The sequence below is a fragment of the Eurosta solidaginis genome, chromosome 4, assembly GCF_040869045.1.
Source record: "Eurosta solidaginis isolate ZX-2024a chromosome 4, ASM4086904v1, whole genome shotgun sequence".
Classification (NCBI taxonomy): Eukaryota; Metazoa; Arthropoda; class Insecta; order Diptera; family Tephritidae; genus Eurosta; species Eurosta solidaginis.
Genome location: NC_090322.1, coordinates 44,027,598 through 44,050,544, shown reverse-complemented (window position 1 = coordinate 44,050,544; position 22,947 = coordinate 44,027,598). Strand labels below are relative to the sequence as shown.

Below are 22,947 nucleotides of genomic sequence, written 5' to 3'. Positions count from 1 at the left end.
ATCACAAGTTTGCCTAACGACCAGGCTTACAAGCCCCAGCGAGCGCAGGGCACGAGCACAAAATATCTTCGATCGTTTTCTACTCCAAGCCGCAGTTCCTACATCTGTTATCACAAACAATGCAAGCATGTGATGCCAGGATGCAGTGTTCAGCCAGAATACCCATCATGAGCATACTGACCTTTCCTTTTAGTGATAAGACTAACTTTGTTCGTCTAAGGTTGTAAGAGCTGAAAGCGATTTTTGACACTGTGCAGGCCCGCACTTGGTTTCACGCCTTTCCTACTTGTTCTATTATTTGCAACTCTCGCCATTTCTTAAACTCGCCCAGTCTTATTGGAACGTCTAAAGGGCAAGCTCTGATGGATGCGCCCTTTTTAGCCAGCCCATCCACTTTTTCATTCCCATCTATTTCCATCAGTTCTGGCACCCAATATAGATGCATGCTTCGCCCTATCTCGATTCTTTGTAGGGATTGCTAACACTCTAAAACACTATAAGATGTTGTGGTATGCTAGATTATTGCCTTAATTGCTGCCTGGCTGTTAATATAAAAGTTTACGCGGTGACAGTTTAAGCTATTCTCTTCCAGTGATTCTACTGTTTTGGTTACGGCTACTTCTTTCGACTGAAAAACAATACAGTGATCTGGCAGCTTTTAGGATTGGATAAGCACAGCATATCGCGGACAATACACCTTCCACTATTTTGCCACCATCGGTGTACACGTGTATCGCCTTGTCTGCGCTCAGGCTGTCCCGATGCACTAAGCCATGGTGCAGTTCTTAATGCTATGTTCTTCGCCACTAGGTCTACAGACGGAAATTGTAGCCGTCCGTGGTGGTTTCAGGGCTCCCGTAATGCTAAGCACTGATAGCCTGCATATCCCCTATAACTGGTTCAGCTAGTTAATTTTTTGTGTGGCTGTCCACTAAAAAAGGACTCCATAATATAGGATATACTTTACAATCGCTGTAAGTAGCCAATGAGAAATAGAGGACGAAAGACCCCACGTACACATCATCATTATTTTAAAGAATGGTTCTAAGATATTTTCTCCAAGATATCTTTTGCGGCGACACCACTGCTAGCGTAGGCTTTGTCCAATTTAGGTCCTCATACCCCTTAGTAAACAAGACCATATCCGTCTGCTGGGCGTAGGGTGTAAAGCCGACGTAATATGCACTGTTAAACTGTTCGAAGGCAAGAGTCAAATAACGATCCATCCTACAGCAAGTATTAATTTCAATTCCCACCAGAAATATGTACATACAAAACTTTCTTCCACCTCAAACGAGACCACAAGAAATTGGTATAAAACGATACTATAAAACACAAAAAAAAATTCATAATATTATTAAACTTTTGGCAGAAACTTTGCAAATACTAAAAAAGCGAAGTGTATGTACTTGTAAAAACTCAGCAGCTGAGTGTAGGCGGAAATCTGCCTCCGTTTACGTAAAAACTAGCAACAACTTGTTTATGACCATAATTGCTGCTACTACATACATTAACACACTAGCAAAACGCGCACACATGCACTTGAGTAATTTGAGTCGGCAACACGTTCAGTAAATGTTTTTCAGTTCACACACATAGCACTCGTGCGCCTAAAACTAGGCAACAAAAACTGCAAATTTCTTGCACAATTTTCTTGTTCTTGTTGGTTTTTCCTATATTACTGTGGCTTGTATTTGGACAATTTCTCGTTTGCTTGTGCAATTTCATAAAATATTAAATCTCTAGTGCTATAGCACTCGAGCACCAAGTGCAAGTGTGAGAGTTGGTTCAGCTTTGCTGTGCACGGCGCACCTTTATATGTATTTGTTAAATATAACTGCAATATTATAATTTCTAAACAAGAAATACATTCATGTGCTCAACTATAAATAAACATACATTTTTTTAAAGCAAAAGAATAAATTTCGAAAATTTAAGTACACACAAAAGAATGCACCCAAACAAGAGTATGACTATGCGAAGTGTAAAGAAATAACGAACTAAACTTGAACGTAGCTTAGAAGGCGTTAAAGAGTGTTTAATTAAAGTGACTCATGGGCGTCTGTTAGGGATGCTAAGCGATTTCGGGGCGAAATGCGGCGTCAGCGCAATACAAGGGGAGGCACAGAAAGTCACACATCTGGTGGTACCTATTTTAGTCTGAAAGCATATACATATAATTGATGAGCATAGCGAGAGAGTCAAAGAGAACCGTGTCCACTGTGAGGATTTGCCCACTATTTATTCTTCTTCTAATCCTTCTAACGAAGGCATCGATCAAAATATATTATGAGTCAGCTGGTAAGTTGCTGAAGAGCTTTATGATGATATTATCATAACCGGCCTACATTTCTACTGTGGGCGAGTTCACGGGCCATTTTTTTAATGTTTAAAAGCCACTACCAAAAGCTATGCTTCAGCTACAAGCTTCCTCATCACTTTATCTGCTAGATAAATTGGTTAAAAGAAGGCACCACATCTTCTTAGACATAACGACTCTAATATCGCACTAAAAGAAGGCAGCATGACAGTTGGTAGACTCTTCTCTGTGCATGGTTGGAGTAACGATCTTAGCAACCGTCAGCTGTCTGGGGCGGCAGGATATGCGGCGCGAACTGCAAATTTAATGTTTTCAAGCTCTTTTGCCTGCTACAATCTCGACAGCCTACGGCGAGCTCTTGCGAAGGAAGGCGTAGAGACCAATCTGAGACGCTTTACAGTTTTTTAGGATTACATATTTAAAGTTAAAATTTTTGGGCAGAGTTTCCACCTCTAAGAAAATTTCGCAAAGTTACAAAAAGTGAAAAGGTGAGACCTTATTCTATAGAGTGCGGAAATAATCAAAAGCTTCAAGGAAAAACTAATTCAAATGTTTAAAATTTTTTTCGCTTTAAAAATGGTTTATCAAGAATACTTTCTATATCGAATCGATAAAGGATAAGGAACAAAACCCTTTTAACATAATATAACTTTTATTATAAAAATCGCTTTTTAACTGTTATTTTATGAGTTTTAATTTTGGTTCCGAAGAAAACTTTTATTTTTTGAGTTTTGCATTGCAGTTAAATAACAACGGTTATATTTTGAATTTTTTGTTCCGCTTATAAAATAACAGTTTTTGTCCGAGTTTTTTTATTTCGCTCTAAAATATATCTAATCAAAATATTTCCAACTACACATAGCAAATTTTCTTTTTCCAGAGATTGCATTCAACGGTTAACCAGAAAAAGCAATTCCAAGATCAAAGGCGGGCTTTCAGTTATGTTGAGATCATTCCTGGGTTATTTTGATATATCTTTGGGGTTATTTTAGCTACTATTTCGAGACCAATTTGGGAATGTGTTATGGAGCATTACGGGACTATATTCACGATTATTTCGGGATTATTTGGGACTTGTTTTGAAGCTGTTTTGAGATCATTATAAAATCATCTATAGATCATTTCGGCGCCCTTTCTAAATAATTACGCGATAATGTTAGCGATTATTTCATTGCTCCATTTTGGTACTATTTTGGAATCAATGAACAGGGTCAGAAAAATTCATTTATGAATACGAAAAATCATTGGGCTGTTATATTAATCGGATTTAAATCGGCATGTTACTGGTTTGTTACCGCTGAGTTATCGGCTTGTTGTCGAGGGATGTCGGCATTTTATCGAACTATCCACATGTATCGCTTTGTTATCGAAAATTTATCAATTTTTTATCACAAAAATATCGAATTATTACCGAAGAAAATATCGACTTAATATCGAAAAGCTATCGATGTTTTCGAAAAAAAAATCTATTTGTTATAGAGAAAATATCTATTTGCTTTGTTATAATCAGCTGAGCAGAGCTCGCGGAGTATATTAATTTTGTTCGCATAACGGTATCCCGTAACGGCATAAACTAATCGAGATAGATATATCAAAATGATCTGGGCGAAAAAAGAAATTTATTTAGCCATGTCCGTCCGTCTGTCCGTCAGTCCGTAAACGCGATAACTTGAGTAAATTTTGAGGTATCTTATTGAAATTTGGTATGAAAGTTCCTGGGCACTCATCTCAGATCGCTATTTAAAATGACTTGGACTATAACAACGCCCACTTTTTCGATATCGAAAATTTCGAAAAATCGAAAAAGTGCGATAATTCATTACCAAAGACTGATAAAACGATAAAACTTGGTAGGTGGGTTAACCTTATAACGCAGAATAGAAAATTAGTAAAATTTTGGACAATGGAAGTGGCACTGCCCACTTTTAAAAGAAGGTAATTCAAAAGCTGTAATTTGGCAGCTGAGTATGTAATGTTCGGTTACACCCGAACTTAGCCTTCCTTATTTGCTTTTTTTTTTCTTTTCGTATGAGGAATTTTTTTTTTATTATCAGAGCAAAAAGAACAAAAAGGAAAATTGCTGTTATCTACTAAGCGGAAGAAAAATCGAAAAATAACTGTTGGCATCTGCAAGGGAGTTTTTTCGGTGAAGCTTTTCATGCATGAAGGTATAGTATAGAAAGCTTTCTCGAAAGTATTTTGAAGATACTTTTTCCGGGATTTTTAGCTAAGGGCCTTACTTAGGTGTTGCATGCGATCACACCATATATATATATATTACGGCAACTGTCTAGTTAATTTAATACCTGGAAAATCAAAGGAGAAATGTAGTAAGAACTACCGCAAATAATGTTGTGACTACCTCTCTGCTCTACCAACACAACTGCATTCAACAACTTCCAGTTCATGTAAATTACTGCTCCTCCATTGCTGGAAGTCCAACTGAGCGCTTCATATGAAACTCTCTAAAGTCAAACCAGCGGGGTTAAAGGAAAAAGCAACAAAATTGAGATGGGATGCGCAAGAAAGAGGTTTTGGTAAAAAGTTTAGCCATATTACATATTATTTAGTTAAACATTGCAACTTACCGTAAGTTTTAATTATAACGCTCGTTTCCAGTAATTCCGTATTTGCATAAGAGGCGGTGCAATAATATTTGCCTTCCATTTCTACGGACAGCGAATTGATCATCAGTGCCAAACTTTCCGACAAAGTTTCTGTATACATTGGCGGTTGATTGCGGCCAGTTCTATATGTATATATGTTTGTACACATATATGGCATTTATGTATGTGCATGTATATGTGAATATGAGTTGATTATATGCAAGGCAGAAGTTTGTAAAAGGATATACGATGAAAAGGATATGCAGGTATTTTAGTTAAGTAAATTGGCATATGAGGCAGGATGTTATATTGGTGGTTGTTGTTGATGATGATAGTTGTTAACGTTGTTGTTGATTAAGTAATTGTTGTTGTTGTTGTTCAGCGCAATGTCATTTGAGCATTTATGAAGGCATGCATGATGCGTTTATGTATATGAAAATAGAGAAATAATAGGAGGAAAAATATTTTCATTTAATATTAAACACAGCAATGTTACAAGATATTCTTTTTAGCAAAGAAAAAAAAGAGTAACAACAAAAAAACTGAAAAATATTTCTCATTAAATTTGGCAAAACCGTATAGCGTTTGCTAGCACAAATAGCTTTTTATTGGCAGATTTTTTGCCTTAGAAATAATTTAGTAATAAAATTATATTTTGCGAAAATATAAAAAACTGTGCACTGAAAGAAAAAGCCTGGTAAAATGAACCGAAATACGGGTCAATTCAACCGAAATTTCTGTTAATTTTTATCCATCGCAACAAGATGTTGAATCAACTGCGCACAAATAGTTGATTCGTAATTGACCGTTTTAGTAGTCAAATGAACAAAAAAAAGTTGTTGCGACAGCTTTGTACGAAAGTACCTATATTGCCATATACATAAATAAATAAATGTAAGGCGCGATAACCTCCGAAGAGATGTAAGGCCGAGCTTCTCTTCTCTTGATTTTACCTACAAATTGGCCGGACGTGACCTACCTGTTTTATGCCGACTCCGAACGGCATCTGCAAGGCAGATAAGTTTTCACTGAGAGCTTTTCATGACAGAAATACACTCGGAGCGCTTGCCAAACACTGCCGAGGGGCGACCCCGCTTAGAGAAATTGTCTCCTAATTGAAAAACCTTATTTCTAAAATTTTGATGTCACTTTGCCCGGGGTGCGAACCGGGGGCTGCGGTGTGGCAGGCGGAGCACGCTACCATCACACCACGGTGATCATATACATACATACGTAAATACGTGAATATATAAATACGCATGCTTGCTACATATACATACGTATGTACACACTTTCTAAGCGAACTTCAATTGGGCTTACATCAAGTATGTTGGCACACATTAAACATTATACACTTTATTATTTTGTTTTATTAAACGCACTTTCACCAAATTTTATATTTTATAATTTAATTAATTTATAGTTTTGAACTTCGCTTTGCAAATAGAAATGAAAATAGTAGTCACAAAACTGATTCTCAATTCTTTCAGTTGCAGCTCAGCTCATTCTCAATTTCTTCTCTCGCATGTAGTTGCCACACTTGTTTGTTTCGAACTTGTAGTATAAATGTTTGATATAACATTTTAAATAGAGAACTTGTAAGTTATAGAAAAGTAAAGAATCAAATCGTTAGAAGGTAATTCACAACTGGAGTAACTTGACATGTAATTCGGCAAGTTAAATTTTCGTAACACTTTAACTTGAAACGATTCCAAAACAGCTCAAACTTTTATGTTGTTGGAAACATCAACATTGAAAAAGGATGTTTTTTTATTATCTTATTAAATTGTTGCGCGTGAGTCACAATTCGTAAAAACTTGAACCAAAATGTTACTAACTTTGGAAAATCCTGTTCGTTGAAATACAACTTTTGCAACAAGAGGGCGCAATTTTGCATTTCGCTTGGAGGAGAAGTTGCAAAATTGTACCCGATAAATAGGTGTCCCGGTATCTCATAATTTTTTGCACAGTAAATTCAAAAAAGGGTTTTTCGTTTTGTATTGATAACTGAAAAACTAGCTTTTTGCTGTTTTCCCATTTTATGTGTTTTTTCGATTTGGTGGTTTTCTTATTTTGGTATTTTTTTTTAAACAAGTGGCACCATCGTCATAAGTACAAAGTAGAGAGCGCAGTCAGCTTAAAATTTTCTTTGAAATTTGCTCATGTATAGACTGTTGATCGCTGATGAAATGACCAGTGAGATCAGTTGTGTTAACAGAAAAATCAGTTAGATTGATTAGGAATCTGTCAATATTAGAGAATTTTGTTAACTTAGGAGCGACAATTTCTCTTCTGTTGAAATGACTAAACTAATTTGTTCGCCTGACAAAGAACTCGGTCGAATTAAACATAATTCGATCAATTTCACCGAATCTCCGTTAAGTCAAGAACAACAGAACCAATTTGTTGATTTACTAGCACCATTTCTTTCAGTGTGTTTGCTTTACAATTTTATGCTTTTTATGTTGGTTTCTTTTTTTCAAACAAACTTATTTTGTAAGTTAGTTCAACTAATATTTGTTTTAAATTAATTAAAATTTTCATTATGCATTTGTTGGCTATAAAAATAAGGAAAGTTTTTAAGGTAAATAGATACATACATATGTACTTAGATATGTTACTAAGTTAGAAAGTTTTTTTTTTACTGTAGGCACATACAAAAACATGGCAATGAGTGTAAAATCTGAAATGATTATGTGCTGCTGTGATTTATCTTCCTAAATTGTAATGCTGTTAGCAATTTCTAGCGTGTGCTTTGTTAGTGTAAAAAACGAACATAAGTTTATGGTTAATATGTATATATACAAATATATGTACATATGTATTTAGAAATAATGAAGTTTATTCATCTACATATTTATGGTCTTAATTAGTGGCCAACATGGCATTTGCATAAATAGTCGGAATATTTAATTTTAATTATAAAATTTCTAATATGTATATAATTAAATTCTTTTAAACCGAAAATGTAATATGTAAAATTTAAACTGAAAAACATTTCAGTGTATGTTCCATACTCAATTCTAAGTTGAAGTACAATTAAGGTTATGGCCATGGCATAAACAATTTTAAGATAAATCCATTTGGAAATTTTTAACGGAAACAGAAAATTTTTGTGCCATATTGGTTAAATGGAAAAATAGGAGTTTTTTTAAATTTTTGAAGGCGCTTCATTTCTTACTGCGCAGACTTCAAAGAATATCATATTGTGGCGAATGTTGACATCACTATGCTGTTAGTAAATAATCACAACAACAAAAACGGCAAGCAGCCGCACTTATGTACAAGGCAACGAAGATTATTCCACACACATAACCAGCAAATTAGAGCAAAGAAATTATCTCACATACACATATGTAGTCATCAGCTAAGAGACGAAGTTCTTATACATACACACGAATATAGCTAAATAACCAAGTGTGCGATACAACTGTTCCATCTGCATGAAAATCTACACCTTAGGAGAAATATGCGAACGAAGCAACAGAGAGCATAAAAGCAACACAAGCTGAGGAATAACTGATCAGTTTGATTTAAACACGCTTTTGTGAAACACGTGATAGTGAAGCATAGTTGTACTACTCCCAAAGTAGTTTAAATAAAGACAATTTTGCAATACTGAATATTGGAATTATTTATTCGACAGTTCAGCGATTCGAAGGTTAGCAGAAGGTACATATTTATCAGGAACTTTAAAATTTGTTACAATATAATATTGTAATGAGATGAAAGAGTTAAAAAAATACGTAACTGAAACGAAACTAGACAGATATTTGGCCGGAAGGCAAGAAGAACCCATACATCTGGCCAATACCGCAGCAGGTTGCATAAAATAATATAGGTATTTAGGACGGTTACACTCCTGTCAATGTGTCACGTGCAAGAGGTAGGTTGTTTTGAACGGTGTGTTCTCGGATCCCAGAATCTGTTCGCCACGCTTCCGGCTCACGCAGCTGTTCACATCGCTGCTATCTACCAAGCTGCCCCAGGGATTAAAGAGCTTAGAATATAGCCGCGGCAGGTATGCCTGTCGTAAGAGGCGACTAAAATACCAAATTGATTCAAGGGATTGTGTAGCGCAACCCTTTCAAGGTGTTGCCAGCGTAAAATATAGCTTCTCCAACCCAACTGTCAACCTCACCTATCCGTGGCGAATCCTGTCACCTTAACAGACAAGGCTCTGGCGATCCCAAGTGCCTCATGGATCTAGGAGGTGGGATGGCGGTTATGGCCTTGAAGGTTTCATGTGGTCATACTAAATCGTTCCCAAGATGGTCGGGCTGGTGCCTTAATGGTGCTTGTTACCGGAACGTGCCGGATCTGCATCCGGCAAAGGACCATAAACATCGACTACACCCCCAAGGCCTTCGGGGAATGTCCTTATCGCAACAACAAACAAACTGATGTCATGCACCAGCGCCTGTCCATGTCTCTCCCTCTTCGTTACGATACTACTACATGAGAAGGACGGATAAATATACGCTAGTCTTTGCTCTGTTTGCCAATATAGAGTATATAAGTTTGCGCCATGTACCCAGTTCTGTGCCTGTCTTGGATGCGGTGCTCCCTTAGAGTGCTTTTGTGCACGTTTTGCCAAGTGGCTGTTTCTTCAGGCGATGTAAATCTTGAAATCATAAGTTTCTAAAAATATCCCTCCTGTTGAAAGTCATATAATTTAAGGCGTTTAAAAGGCCCATCATGCACTGCTCCAAAGTGCAGCAGATAGCAGGGGAGACATTTTGGTGGACCAAATAGACGATAAGACGTTCTGCACTATGAACGGTGATATACCCACGTGAGTGTAAAGTAATTGTTGTAGCTTGTCAGACATTTCTAAAGTGAGCAAAGGACTCAGGAATTGCGTTAGTTGGCAGTCAATGCTTACCGACCACCTGCCCACACTACTCTCGCTAGAGCGATAGGCGGATTCATCACATATGATGCAATACGTAAAGCATTCCTCAGATGACAAATCTAGGTCAAGAGACGCACACATAAACATAAACACAGCGCTTCTCCCAGTACCACCACCATCAAAGAGGTTGAAGAAGCGATCAAAAATGCTGATTATTAAAATAAGTACATAGGTCCGAACGGGATTGCCTTGTCGATGCGTAAAAACTTTTGCAATGAGGGACTTAGTTATCTGGCGCATATTTCCAACTTGTGGCTGGCCATCTTTGTCAGTCCTGAAACATTGATAATAGCTAGGGTGCTACCACTACTCAGGCCTGGAAAACCAGAACGAAAGATATTCATACCGTCCAATGTCCCTCCAATCGCCAATAGCCAAAACACTGGAAGCCGTCCTGCCCTCTCATTTCCCGCAAGCTACCCCAATTAGGCACCTGGACTTTTTTATAGAATAACTCTGCCCCCCTGGCAAATACTAAACGTTTTCTAGGACCTAAAATCTGGCAACTCTGCCGTCTCTAGTAGCTGGAGCTTTAAACCTGCAAGCGTAGTACATGAACACAAAACGTGCGCAAGCGTTTCTTCCTGCAGATCGCACTTTCTACTTCTGCTACCTTACTTATAAGCATGTACCACCAGAAGGCAGTGTCCAGTTGGTATGCCCATCGAGAGCCTAATGATATGAGCAACTTTGTGAGTCTTACAACGTAGGATTTACATACCATCTTAGAGGTTTTGTAGCTGCGCGCTCCTATCCACGTCTTCCATGCTTTGTGGATCATATGCAACTCCTGTCTCGTTTCGATTTCTCCCAAACGGATTGGAACGTCTACCCTCGATTCATCGAGTGCTGCACCCTCCTTTACATTTCTCGTCGACCTTTTCTTTACCTTAAATCACTTTATAATCGGGAAACCTGTAAAGATGTATAATCAGGCCTGAGCGAAGTCTCTCTATAGCTTCTTTGCATTCTAGGTGAGTTTTTGGTGAAGTTCTATGCGAGATTATTGCCATGATCGCCGCCTGACTATCAATATATGCATTGACTAGACTGCAGCTTTAGCAAGCTTCCTCCAAAACTTCTGCTGCTTTCTCCGCGTCTAAAACTTTCGCCTGAAAGACACGCTAGTTAACTGGCAACCTACAATGACCAAGACTTTCATTACAAAGCCAAATTCGATGTATTTCCGTTTGTATGAAACGTAGGGATAAAAGCGCCTAAAAGTATGTCACACATAATTTCTCCAAGCAAATATAGCTCAAGTATAGTAGCAAAAAAGAAATGCGAATAATCCATTTGAAAATTTATACATAACATGTGTATTCCTATTTAAACTTGGCGTTGTAAATATCCAACAATGTTCTGACAAGTGCGGCAGCAACAGAAAAGTGTAACATTCAATCAAGATTTGGCGCCAAAAATGCTGCTGATAAACATAATATAAGCATTTATTGTGTTTGAATTGAAGCACAGCCGCGAGCTGCTAATTAATGTGCAACCGAATAATAAAATTTATCACAAACTCAAAATCTTAATGACTTTTATATGCTTGGAAGTATGAATGAAGGGAGACTTAAATGCTTATTTGATATTAATATTGACATTGTGCGCTTAATTTCATAATTTTAAATAGCGCAATGCTCTGAAAATATCATTAACGTTTATGTTTGTATAAATCTACTCGAGTGTTGCATATGAAATAATGCCAAACGCCGTAAGGTATGCAATTATTTACGAATCACATATTCTGTTTAGGGAATTTATTGATAAATTAACTTGTTATTTGAGTTTTTAGTATATGACAGATATCAAACAAATAAGTTTTAATTATTGACACGCAGATAAAAGTTTTAATAAACAAGTAATAACATAATCATGTAACGCCTAAAGGTATGCCTTATTTAAATAAATGTTTACCTATTTACCGTTTGCGTGCTACACATGGTTGGATTTGGTTTTGTTTGCATTTAAGTTTATTATTAATGTATGCTTAAATAACAAAAATATTTGATTTGACTTTGTGTTAGTTGTGCGTGCTATTGGGAATACCAAAATGCCACATTTAATGTGGTGTCTATCTACTGGTTGATGCTATTTTTAGGCTGAAGATTTCCAATCAGCAGTTATTGAAAGTAATGGCAACGAAAATCTATACGTGGCATGAATGGCGTGAAATAGTAATTGAAAATAAAGTAAATAACAAAGAGATTTGATTTGAATCAACACGTGAGTGCGTTGTGTTACTGTCCCGGGATCGCTATGACCTCATCGAGCCTTATTAACCATTTGCGGACAGCGAGCTCACTTTATTTGACATAATTTTAGGCGCAATCTTTGAACCTTTAGCTTATTATAAATACCTTTCAACCTTGGATAATAGTGCACTATATATGGGATTATATTATATCGCTCAATTCCGAAGGAACCGTCAGAAGCGAGAAAATTTTCTATGTTAACGCCTGGTTTCCCAGATCTTCTGTTTTGAGCTGTCAATAGCGAGAAGTTGCAAAGTGCTATTTCCATGACTTCATAAATCATTGGAAACAATAAGCAAGGGACCAGTATATTTAAGTCTTCAGCGTATGCCTCCTATCCTCATTGCATTTACTCTTAAGTTTTCCGAATTTCGTTAACTACGTCTCCATAAGAGATATGACAGAATATTTTCTTGAGGGATGGCTCTGGTAGTACATAATTTTTTGTACCGCGCGTGCGCCCAAAGACGATCATACTCTAGAGCAAAACGCTAGCCCATTCAACCCTAAAGCCTAATAAGAAGGTTTTTCTAAGCCTGAGGTAGCATTCAGTCAATACAGGGTTCCACAAACCCCAAATGAATAAAAACATAGTATTTATAAGGGTATATCTAATACACACATGCATATGAATTGAGGTGTTAGGAGAGTAGCGGTTATCCAGGCTAAGATAGTGGAAAGAATGGGGGCGAGGTGGTCTGGCTTATTATATATTATTTCTACGGTGGGTTGGTCAGTGCTCGGCAACAGTGGAGCGTACGATCGTGGATGTAGGGTCTTTATTTACACTCAGAACGGCGATTACTCGCTGGGCGGTAATGCGTTTATAAAGCTAGATTGCAAGTCTTGGGTTACTTGTCTTGAAAGTGCTCTGCAGTGGGCCACTCTTTTAACATAATTTTAAGCACAGCCAATGACGCGGAAATCAGTGCATTTTCTTGTACTTATATTGCTGTATAGCGATAACGACACTTGGAAGGGCATCACGTTTAGTCCCTTTGCTAAGAATGCGAGTTAAATTAAAATGCCTTTTATCTTACTCCATTTATAATGATTAATTTAAGTTTTGAAATGTTCAGTGAATGATCAGTTCTCTATATTCAAGTTCAATCAATTAAATAAAATCAAAGTAAAGTAAAAACTAAAGTCTCAAATGCCAATGCAATTAACTACAATTTCACCTATGTGTACTATTTGAGTACAATCATAAAAGTTTACCAACAGCGCCTGTACGTATGCAAAAGAGCACCCGGAAGTATTTATAGATTAAGGTAATTTATAAAGGCAAACCAAGTCAGCCCAAATCAATCCAAACCAATTTATTCAGTCATATTCACCAGATGTTTGTTGTAACGAATAAAAGATGAAAAGTGCTATTGCAAATTGTATTTGTTTAATTTTGTGGCATAAATCAAGTGCAGTTGCAAAGTGCAAAATTACATATTCAAGTATTCATGAGCATACGACCAGTAAGTAATGCGCCTAAAATCATGCTACCTCTTGCATTTGTTGGAAAATTTTTAATTTAACGCTTTAATGCTTCTAGTAAAGTGTGTGCATAAGAAATTGACGGCCGTTACTACAGAGTAGGCACCTGGAATGCTTTTGTTTTAAGGTGGGCAATTGTCTTTAGTGGGATCCATGTGCATTGATTGGGGAATCTGAACTATTTCGTATATAACAAGTGTAGAAGCTAATGTGCTTTTGTGTGAGCGGCATAGTTTTGTTGTGATTGGTTTTTGGGCAGACAAATGCTCATGCTGTCGTTATACCCAGTAGACAAGCATATAATTACATTTGTGTTCATTGTGAGTGTCTTCAGTGAGTGCCGGGTGGCGGCACATTCATTGAACCAGATTACTTCCTGCTAGTGGTCCTCAACGAACACCAACTTGCTGACTCTGATGAGCTTAAGCAGGAGTGAAAGATCCACCTTCCCAACATCTCTCAGACTGTCGAAAAACCATGCGCCCATAAATCTGTGTCGTCCTGTTTGCAGTCCGGACATCGGCAGAGAAAGTAATCGAATCTTCTTCCTCCTCATCCTGACAGTTTCTAGCTTTTGCAAAGGTAGCTTGTTGTTATGCGCAACCGTCTGAGCGTTGGTGCAATAGCGCAATGACATCCATAAGTACTCTTACTCTTTATTTAGCTTGTGAAGGAAGCTAGTTCCTTTCTTATCCAAACATGGCCATAAGGACTTTTAGATTTCACAATCATCCCGTTTGGTCCACAGAATGTCCGTTGCCATAATCTAATGTTCCTTGATTCTTCTCAGGAAATAACAAAGCGATGGTCGTACGCAGTCCGCCGTGCTTAAGTCCATTTCTGGCCATCTCATTCCTTTCAATATCCCTGTGCCTCGGGACCCAGCAAAGGCAGGCATTTATGTACCTTATGGACACCAGCGAAGCTCGACACCTCCGCACGATATCCGACATTTTCACATTAGATTCTTATGCCCTTAAACCAGTTTGACTGTAGACAAAGATCGATATAATGATGTCTGCGACTATCTATACTGGAGGCATAGACCTTTGCCTCAAAGACACTGCATGAGTCAGGAAGTCCGTACGATTGAACTTCCTGATGCTTCGGGTACATTCTAGCGGCGATTCTTTTTTCAATTTTTGAGCTGTCTGTATAGATTGTAATGTCGCTGCCACTACCTAGGCCTTTCCCCCATTCCTGCCTTGAAGGATGTCTTATGTTCTGCACATGGAAGCCAAAAACCGCCATAATATGGTCCTTGTCGCACGTAAGGTCAGTTCTGATTCCGATTAATAGTCTGCTTGGCATGTCATCTAATATCCTTGCGTGTCCACATTCGGTTGATTTCCATACGTTGTATTCTTTTAGTCGTAGAATCCCTTTCGCAGCCAATCCCTGCACGGGCACTTGTAGAGGCATCAAGTGAAAAATTACGTTCAAACTTTTCTGAGGTGCGCTGCTCACTGCGCCTTTGCACCTTCCCTACTCTATGTTGATTGCTTCTTTTTGTCTAGCATCTTCCTCCAGAAATAGCTCCATAAGTTAATGTCCTTCGAGTATAGGCGAAATACTATCCTTTCAAATTAACAAATGTTTTCCAAACTTTCAACCGGGTATATGAGTGTTATTTGATTCCTCCCTTAATTTTAGAAGCTTGCCTGATCCTTCAGTTCAGTATGCTGCGGTTGTAATTTTTTTTATTGTTTGGGTAGTTCTTCGAGCAATTTTAGTTTACTCGCTGGTTTTCAGCATTTTGTGGTCAACAAACAAAACAATAGGAAACTCAACCTAGCACTAGTCATTCACTCATTCCATCTAATCAGTCAGTTACTCAGTTACTCAATCGAAGTGCATATTTATCAAAATTCACAGCTGCGTTGATGTGCCTTGCAATTGTTGCCACTACCACAAATATGGAACGAACACGAACTACACATATGAAAATAACAACAACTAGACGAGTAACTCCATCAATACAATAAAAAATACACCATCACTGTCCTCACCGCTTCTCTCATTTCTCATTTGATATTGCAGTGGTGCTTGCTATGTGCTATGAAGTGTGTTTTTTTGTTCTCATTCTTCACCACTCACGCTTTGTGTTGCATTCAACTGACCAACCGTAAAAGCTATTGTTGATGGAGTTAGTGATTCGAATGGTCACTATGTAGGTATTTTATTCAGTAAGTCAGTCAGCGAACCATTCGACCATTCGGTGGCATTGGGTTGGTCATGTGTGTAAGTAAGGCTTTTGTAAAGCGGGCGTGTGGTCGTAATTGTTGTTGCAATGCGAACAGTAACTGTTGATGGTGATTGCTTGTTGTTGCGGTTACAGTCGTTACATATTTTGTTGTTGTTGTTTGTGATGTGGAGCTACCCAATAACAACTGTCGGCATTTTGGATAGCACCTCAAACGCTGTTAAGCAGAAAATTTAAAAATAGTACTACCAAACAAAGTGAAATTTCAGTTGCAGTTGTTACATTGATATGGTAATGGTAGTTGTGCATAAAAAAAGGGAAACAACAACAGCAATGAAAGCAAAAAAAGACGAGTCACATTAAATGGAAAATGGCCAAGGTGGTCCCGCTACTAAAGCCTGGGAAACCAGCTAACATAGGAGAGTAATATCGCCGATATCTCTCCTATCGCCAGTAGCCAAGACGCTTGAAGCCATTTTGCTCCCCTACTTCAAAGCAAATTTGCAGCTAGCCTGTCATCAGCACGGCTTTAGAAAACTTCACAGCACCACCACCGCGCTAAATGCCATTAGCACCCAGATAAATTGTGGTTTAAATCAGAAGCCCCACGGGCTGTCTTATTATGTCCCCAGAACACCATCTACATAATGAGCCGAGAATACTCTCCATCAGGGAGGGAAAAGAGATGCTAACCAAACCCAGAAACCTGGGCATCCCAACAGACATCTGATTGATGAGCCAACACCGCCCAGGGACTTAAGGAGTCATCTCCGTAAGAATTTTGAGGAAATACGGCACCTGAGAACTCAGCCGTATGAAGCAAAAAAACACAAGCAGGTCCTTGGTGAACTCCACAAACAGGCGTCGGACGTTTATGCCGGGAATTGCCCGGTGAATCCAGTACTCAGCGAACAGTACCCAAAACTTACAGAAGAGGAACGCATACTCCCCAGGGAAACGCGAGTCACTCTGGCTCAACTTCGTTCGGGATATTGTAACAGGTTAAACTCTTACATATCCAGAATCAACCCCGACATACAAAATGTATGCCCCGCTTGCAATGTGTCCTCACATGACACCAACCATCTATTTAATTGTAATGTGGAACCAACGCCTCTAACACCCCTTTCATTATGGTCCACCCCTGTCGAAACAGGAAGTTTCCTTGGACTCCCGTTAGAGGATATTGATGACAATTTGCGATCGGTCGCAGCTATTAGGTGGGGCGAAACATTGCTACAACAACAACAACAACGAGTCATATTAAAGTAAGAAAGTGTTAAAGATTAAAATAGAAATTTAAGTGTTCTTGGAACGACCAACCTTAGTGATATATTTTTTCAGTAAAGATTTATGAAGGTCGAACTAAATAGAGCGCAATATGGTAGTGGGGATTGTGCGTCGATGGGATGCAGGCAAGGCTTCGTGAGGCACGATGCGATTGATAGGGACAATACATGAAGGGATATACGAAGCCTGCTTATAGTTCTCACCTGTAGACGATCATTTCGCCACGATCTGCACACAAGCAAAACCCTTCAATATGTCGTACATCTGTTCCCAAGCACTGAGGAAAGAGAAGGATGACGTATATACAGACTTACTCTGTGGTAAAAAAGGTGTCGAAAATTCCTTAACATAACTACGGAAGCTCACATCAACAAGGTGAACATTTTTCAGCAAACAAAATGAAAAGGGGAAGGACGACGCCGGCGCAAGCCCTGAGTGTTCACGTACGCTGTGATGGAATTTTGAAAGGTGGAAGAGCTGCTGAAAGGTAACAGCGACTTGGTGGAGTCGGAACCAGTGTGGCAGTGGTTGCGGCAGTGGCGAACATCATCACACCTGCTGATGCCAAACACCAACAAATCACCTGTACAGTAACGTCTATTCCCACGTCTGTGGAAGGGGTCCCGCGACCTGGCCACTCCGAGCCAGAGAAAAAGGCGCCCGTAATCATAATTTTAACTTCAAACTTCATGGAACCTAATGCAGGTAGCATTGCGAGAGGTTTCTCTATGGGCCTCCCGATGCGCACTCACCGTCAATTCCGATAAAGTTGAGCATGTCTTATGCACCAAAAGATACAAAATACCACGGATGAGATTACCAAAACTAAAAACTAAATGAAGACGAGCGTATACCGTGATTATCCGACACGAATAATGGTCAGCCTTGAGCAAGTTGTTCAAAACTAAACTTGTTGTATACAGATCTTGTATTATCAGCATAATTGCTATTCTAAGAAAACGCCTAATGAAGCTATTCAGATCCTTCTTGACATTATAACCTTAGATCTAGCGAGTCGATGAGCAGCGGCAACGTCAGCTCTGTGTTTAAGAGGTTTGTGGAAGTGGAACTCTTTAACCATGGGACACTTCAGCATACTAAGAAAATACAGTTTCCTTCCTGTGCGGAAAGCAACTTTATGGTAAAGATACTCAGCAGGGATGAATGGGCAGAACCGGAAAGGTGTCTCGCTGTTGACGGCAGCACTTCCATATACACCGACGGTTCTTAGCTCAACGGCAGAATTGGAGGAGGAATCTTTTCAAGGAAATAGCTCTCCAACTCCTCTTCGGAGTGAGCGGTAAATCTAGTGTTTTCCAGGCAGAAGTATAAGCCGTTATGGAAACCGCAATATCGGCAAAAAATCTCTATTTTCAGCGACAGGCACTCGGCTGTCAAATCTCTTATATCTTACTCGTTCAATTCTGAACTAATTCTAAAATGTCACCGAACTTAACATCTCACATGGGTCCCGAGGCACAAGAACGTCGAGGAAAACTGCACTGCAAATGAGCTCGCTAGGCAGGGAAGGACCAGGTAGATTCTTCCTAGCAAAGAACGCTTATGTATGCCACATGAAAGCTAATGCTAAATAATATACCTACGGTCAACCCAGCGGTAGATGGATACTAACACTGAGGTGTCGGACATCTAAGCAAACCTAGCCAAAATGGGATCCTCAAAGATCGCACCACTTTAACACCCTAAATAGGGATAAAATCTTCACACTTGTAGGAGAACTAACTGGTCCTATGGGTAAGCATGCAGAAAAGCTATGTTGTTACTGCAGGACTTGCAAGGAGGATGAAAAGCAGGAAACTGTGGTTCACCTCATCTGCAACGGCGCTAAGTGGCGCAAGACAGCGCTTTCTGGGAGCGACCTTTCTCGATAATCTGCGCCAAGTTGATGGACTTGGTAGTTTTTTTCAGGTTTTCAGACTGGTTCGAAAAGGAAACAAAGCAGGATGTAGTTATTATGGACAATTTCTTAATCAAAATCAACAGAGTTGTCCTATTTTTTTCGTAAGCCTTCAATTTTGTTCTTCATGACAGAGTGAATACGCGTTCACGATGTTTTCAAAAGTACTTCTTAATGCAGCGAATTTCATCAGCTTTGTTCACTATTAACAAACCGATTGTTGTTATTGTTGTTGCTGCTTATATTACTATTTTACACAACACTACCTATTTTCAAACTGAGAGCAATACGCAATCCGTAATTCCTATTTTTGTTTTGACCACAGCACAAGCTCTTGCTGTGTGTTTGTTAATAACGTATGTGTGTATGTGTGCGTGTGTGTATTGGTAAGTAAAATTGCAAACTGCATCAGTCGCATTTTGCTTAACGCCCTTTCATGTACTGCTACTTTGCACAAATCCGCAATTGGAAAAGCCAAATAAATTGGCACAATGTGCGCGGTTTGCAATTTTCGTAGTTCGCATGCATTTGCCAATGTTCAACGCGTGGGTGAAACCAATTCACTGCTCTCCTTCTCATATCAGACAACCCTTTTCATGCACTCAGTTGATTTTTGTTCAGAGTTTATTTGCCGAAATTGTTCGATAGTTAAAGTTAATTGTGTGTTTTAATGCTTGACCACAATAACAAAAACAAAAAACGCATTTCAAAATGCACGTGTGTGTATTTGTGTAAGTGGTAGCATATTTTCGGGCGCTTTTGCTGATGTTAAACGCATTAGTTAGGCGCATTTTCACATATTTTTCTGCATTAAATAGTGCGCATTTTGCAATTCGTTCAGGCTTAAACGCTATTCTGAGTAAATTAAATTGTGGGGCATGGAAAATGTCGATGCAACAAAAATAGGCGCTTAAAATATGGTAACGTAGAAAATTCGTTGTACTTAGTAAATTTTTGCTGTAAGCAAAATTTTTTTTTTAATTTTGTAAAACATTTTCATTGGTTGTGAGCACTGAATTAAGACCAATTTATGACAGGCTTGCGTGAATTTTTTTGGCAAAGTGCATTAGTTTTCATTTTGTCGTATTACCCTGCAAAAAATGCGATTAGTCTAGGATGAATTCAGGATGCATCGCAAAGTAGTATGCGAACAATACCAGTTTTGATCTCTTTGTATGAGTTCAAATGTTCCCTTTTGTTTGGGCATGTCCAATGAGGAGACTAATTGTATCCATTTATACCCGAAAGGGATCCATAGGAACAATCCATTTTTCATCGGTGCCTTTTCTGTTCAATAAGGACCCAAATAGGGACCAGTCGCATTTTTAACCCGATTGGTAGTAGAATGATGTTGGTCCGATAAAACTTTATCGCCAAAAGTGATAGATATTGTTCGTTAAGATTAGCCTAGTATGATCAGACCAGAGTTGACAATAATTTACCAACGCCGGTGATGTTAGGTTGGTTGAACGGGCTAGTCTGTGAAGTCACATATAGTCAAGGAGTCAATAGTGTTTATCGCCGGTGGGGCGGTTACAATAAATGAGTACAAAACACCTGAACGGGAACTGTCTGAGAGGTCCTCTTTGTACTCCTATGGGTAGTGTCGGACAGATTCTCTTCGTACTTCTACGTGCTGTTCTACGGAAATTCTTACGGATTTTATAATTTTTTGAACTCTAGTACAATATTCTTAATTATTTTTTTCGTATTGGTGTTGTAGAATAATAAAAACAAAAGAAATATTACGATAACGGAACATATGGTCCAAGTATTTTAGGCTCGGTATAGAGCTCCTCTTTTTATTTCCTTATAATTTTATTTAATCACATTTAATCTTTTTATTTTATTCATTTCGTTGCTGTTTTTTGTTTTCATTTTCAAACTGACTGATGCTAAATATACCCAAAATGGACTAGAGAGGATCAATTATTTCACCAATGTGGGCAAAATGGATCAATCGCAGACCGGTCTCCTTAGGGATTATTCGCACGATTTTTTGCAGGGTAGTTTCAATGTTAACAACGGCGTTGTATATATATGTGTGCATACATGTGTATTGCACATGTGCAAGTAATAGTTTTTAATTAGGGCAGCTAGCGTTCAATTTCATAATTTAACTGTAATGGGCGCGGTTCCCGTATTAAATGTATATTAATTAAACTATTGTTAATATAAGCCAGATCTTAAATAAAAATATAACAAAATAAATTTAATGAGTCGGCCTTAGAGTAAGAACTGTTTAGGATTAGTATTCGGGATCGTTGCGTTATTGTTTCGAATGTATATCAGCTTCTTAGTTGATTGCGTCATTTCGAGATTATTTGCTGCTATTTCTGTGTTCTTTATCGATATTATTTCAAAACTATTTTGGACATTTTCGGGATTGTTTTAAAATAAATTAATTTAATTTCAGTATTGCTTTGGAGCTTTCTCAGGACTATCGCCGGATCATTCTGAGATTTCTGTCAGTGTCTAAGCTAGCTGTATGTAAAATTTCATCTAATTTTGTTTGTCGTGTTAGTTAAACTTTGGCCACAAAACCAAAAATCCAAATATACCGATATCGAAGCATCCAAAATAAATTTTGAAGTATGTATATTAGACTGGGTCGATTTATTATAGGATTTGAGCTCAGGAAAAAAAAAAGTGCCACTACGCATACCCAAAAAAATAATTTTCGAGCTTGCGAAATTTAATTTTTTTGACTTTTTTCGACTTTGATTTTTAAGATTTTTTTCATGACCTACTAAAAAATTTTCATTTGATTGTAAAATTTGCATGTATACCCTGTCCGACCCAAAAAAAATATTTTTTTTTTCGAAAAACTGTTATCGCCAACGTTTTTAGCGAACATTTTTGGGTCGGACAGGGTATACATCTTTTTAGTAGGTCATGAAAAAAACCTTAAAAATCAAAGTCGAAAAAAGTAAACAAATGAAATTTCGCAGCCTCGGAAATTAGTTTTTTGGGTATGCGTAGTGGAACTTTTCTCGTGAGCCCAAATCCTATCGAAAAATCGATGGCGCGATATAGGTTAACTTTCGTCCATACAAATCGACCCACCCTATTGGCCATGCTTCAAATGGATTTAAGTTTTAACAGCTGAAAAGCTACAGCATAATTTTAGGATTATTTCCAAAATCTTGTCACTTTTTTTCGGGACTATTTCGGTATCGTTTCGGGACTATATCGAAAAAGTTTCGCATAGTTTTTTTTTTTTGGATAAGTTCGGAGTCATTTCCCGAGTATACATACATGGGGTTGTTTCAGAATTATTTGCAGATGATTTCAAGTCTATCACTGGCTCATTTTGAGTTGTTGTTCTGAATGATTTCGGACTACTTTGAAGTCATTTTGGAATCACATATGGACAATTTTGGTTTTATCTTCGAATCATTTCGCGATTGTTTTTGTTATCATTTCGCCATCTTTTCAGTACTGTTGACGATTTTTTTCGGCTGTGTTTCGCAATTGTTTAAGGTATCATATCACATTTTTTTTTTCATTCGGATGGTGACACGGGTTTCTTAGATGACGCCCTTCGCATTATGCAAGTCGGGTCGTTGACCTTTGACCTTCAATGCACGTTTGTGCTTAAGTAACAAATCGATTGCGGAAATTTATGAATGCGCGAAAAATTGCGGTATTACAAACGCCTGCCAACCATTAGCCATTTCAAAACAATTACTTAATATGTTGTAATTGCCATTGCTATTTGTTTAAGTATTTTATGACATACTCAATTTTATGCTTCGGTATTTATTTAGTAAATATTTGAAAATACATAATTTTTAATTATTGCTTCACATGTGTTTATGTTAGGGATGAGGGTCCCGGAATCCTGGGATCCCTGTGTATTTAAAGTGCTAAATATCTCGGGATTATTCGACTTTAATCCGCATTTTTTAAAATAGCACTTTAATATCCATTTAAATAATTTAAACCTTGT

General features: G+C 38.1%; 1 protein-coding gene across 5 annotated transcripts in view; it reads right to left on the bottom strand.

Moving 5' to 3' along the window:
- The window catches only part of Fas2 (fasciclin 2), a 517,277-nt gene that overhangs the window by 83,363 nt on the left and 410,967 nt on the right, over nucleotides 1-22,947 (bottom strand). For all 5 annotated transcript variants that reach the window (XM_067781353.1, XM_067781355.1, XM_067781354.1 and 2 more), the window contains one exon: nucleotides 4,909-5,069. In XM_067781353.1, the coding sequence (XP_067637454.1) occupies nucleotides 4,909-5,069 (161 nt within the window). The remainder of the gene's footprint in view (nucleotides 1-4,908; nucleotides 5,070-22,947) is intronic.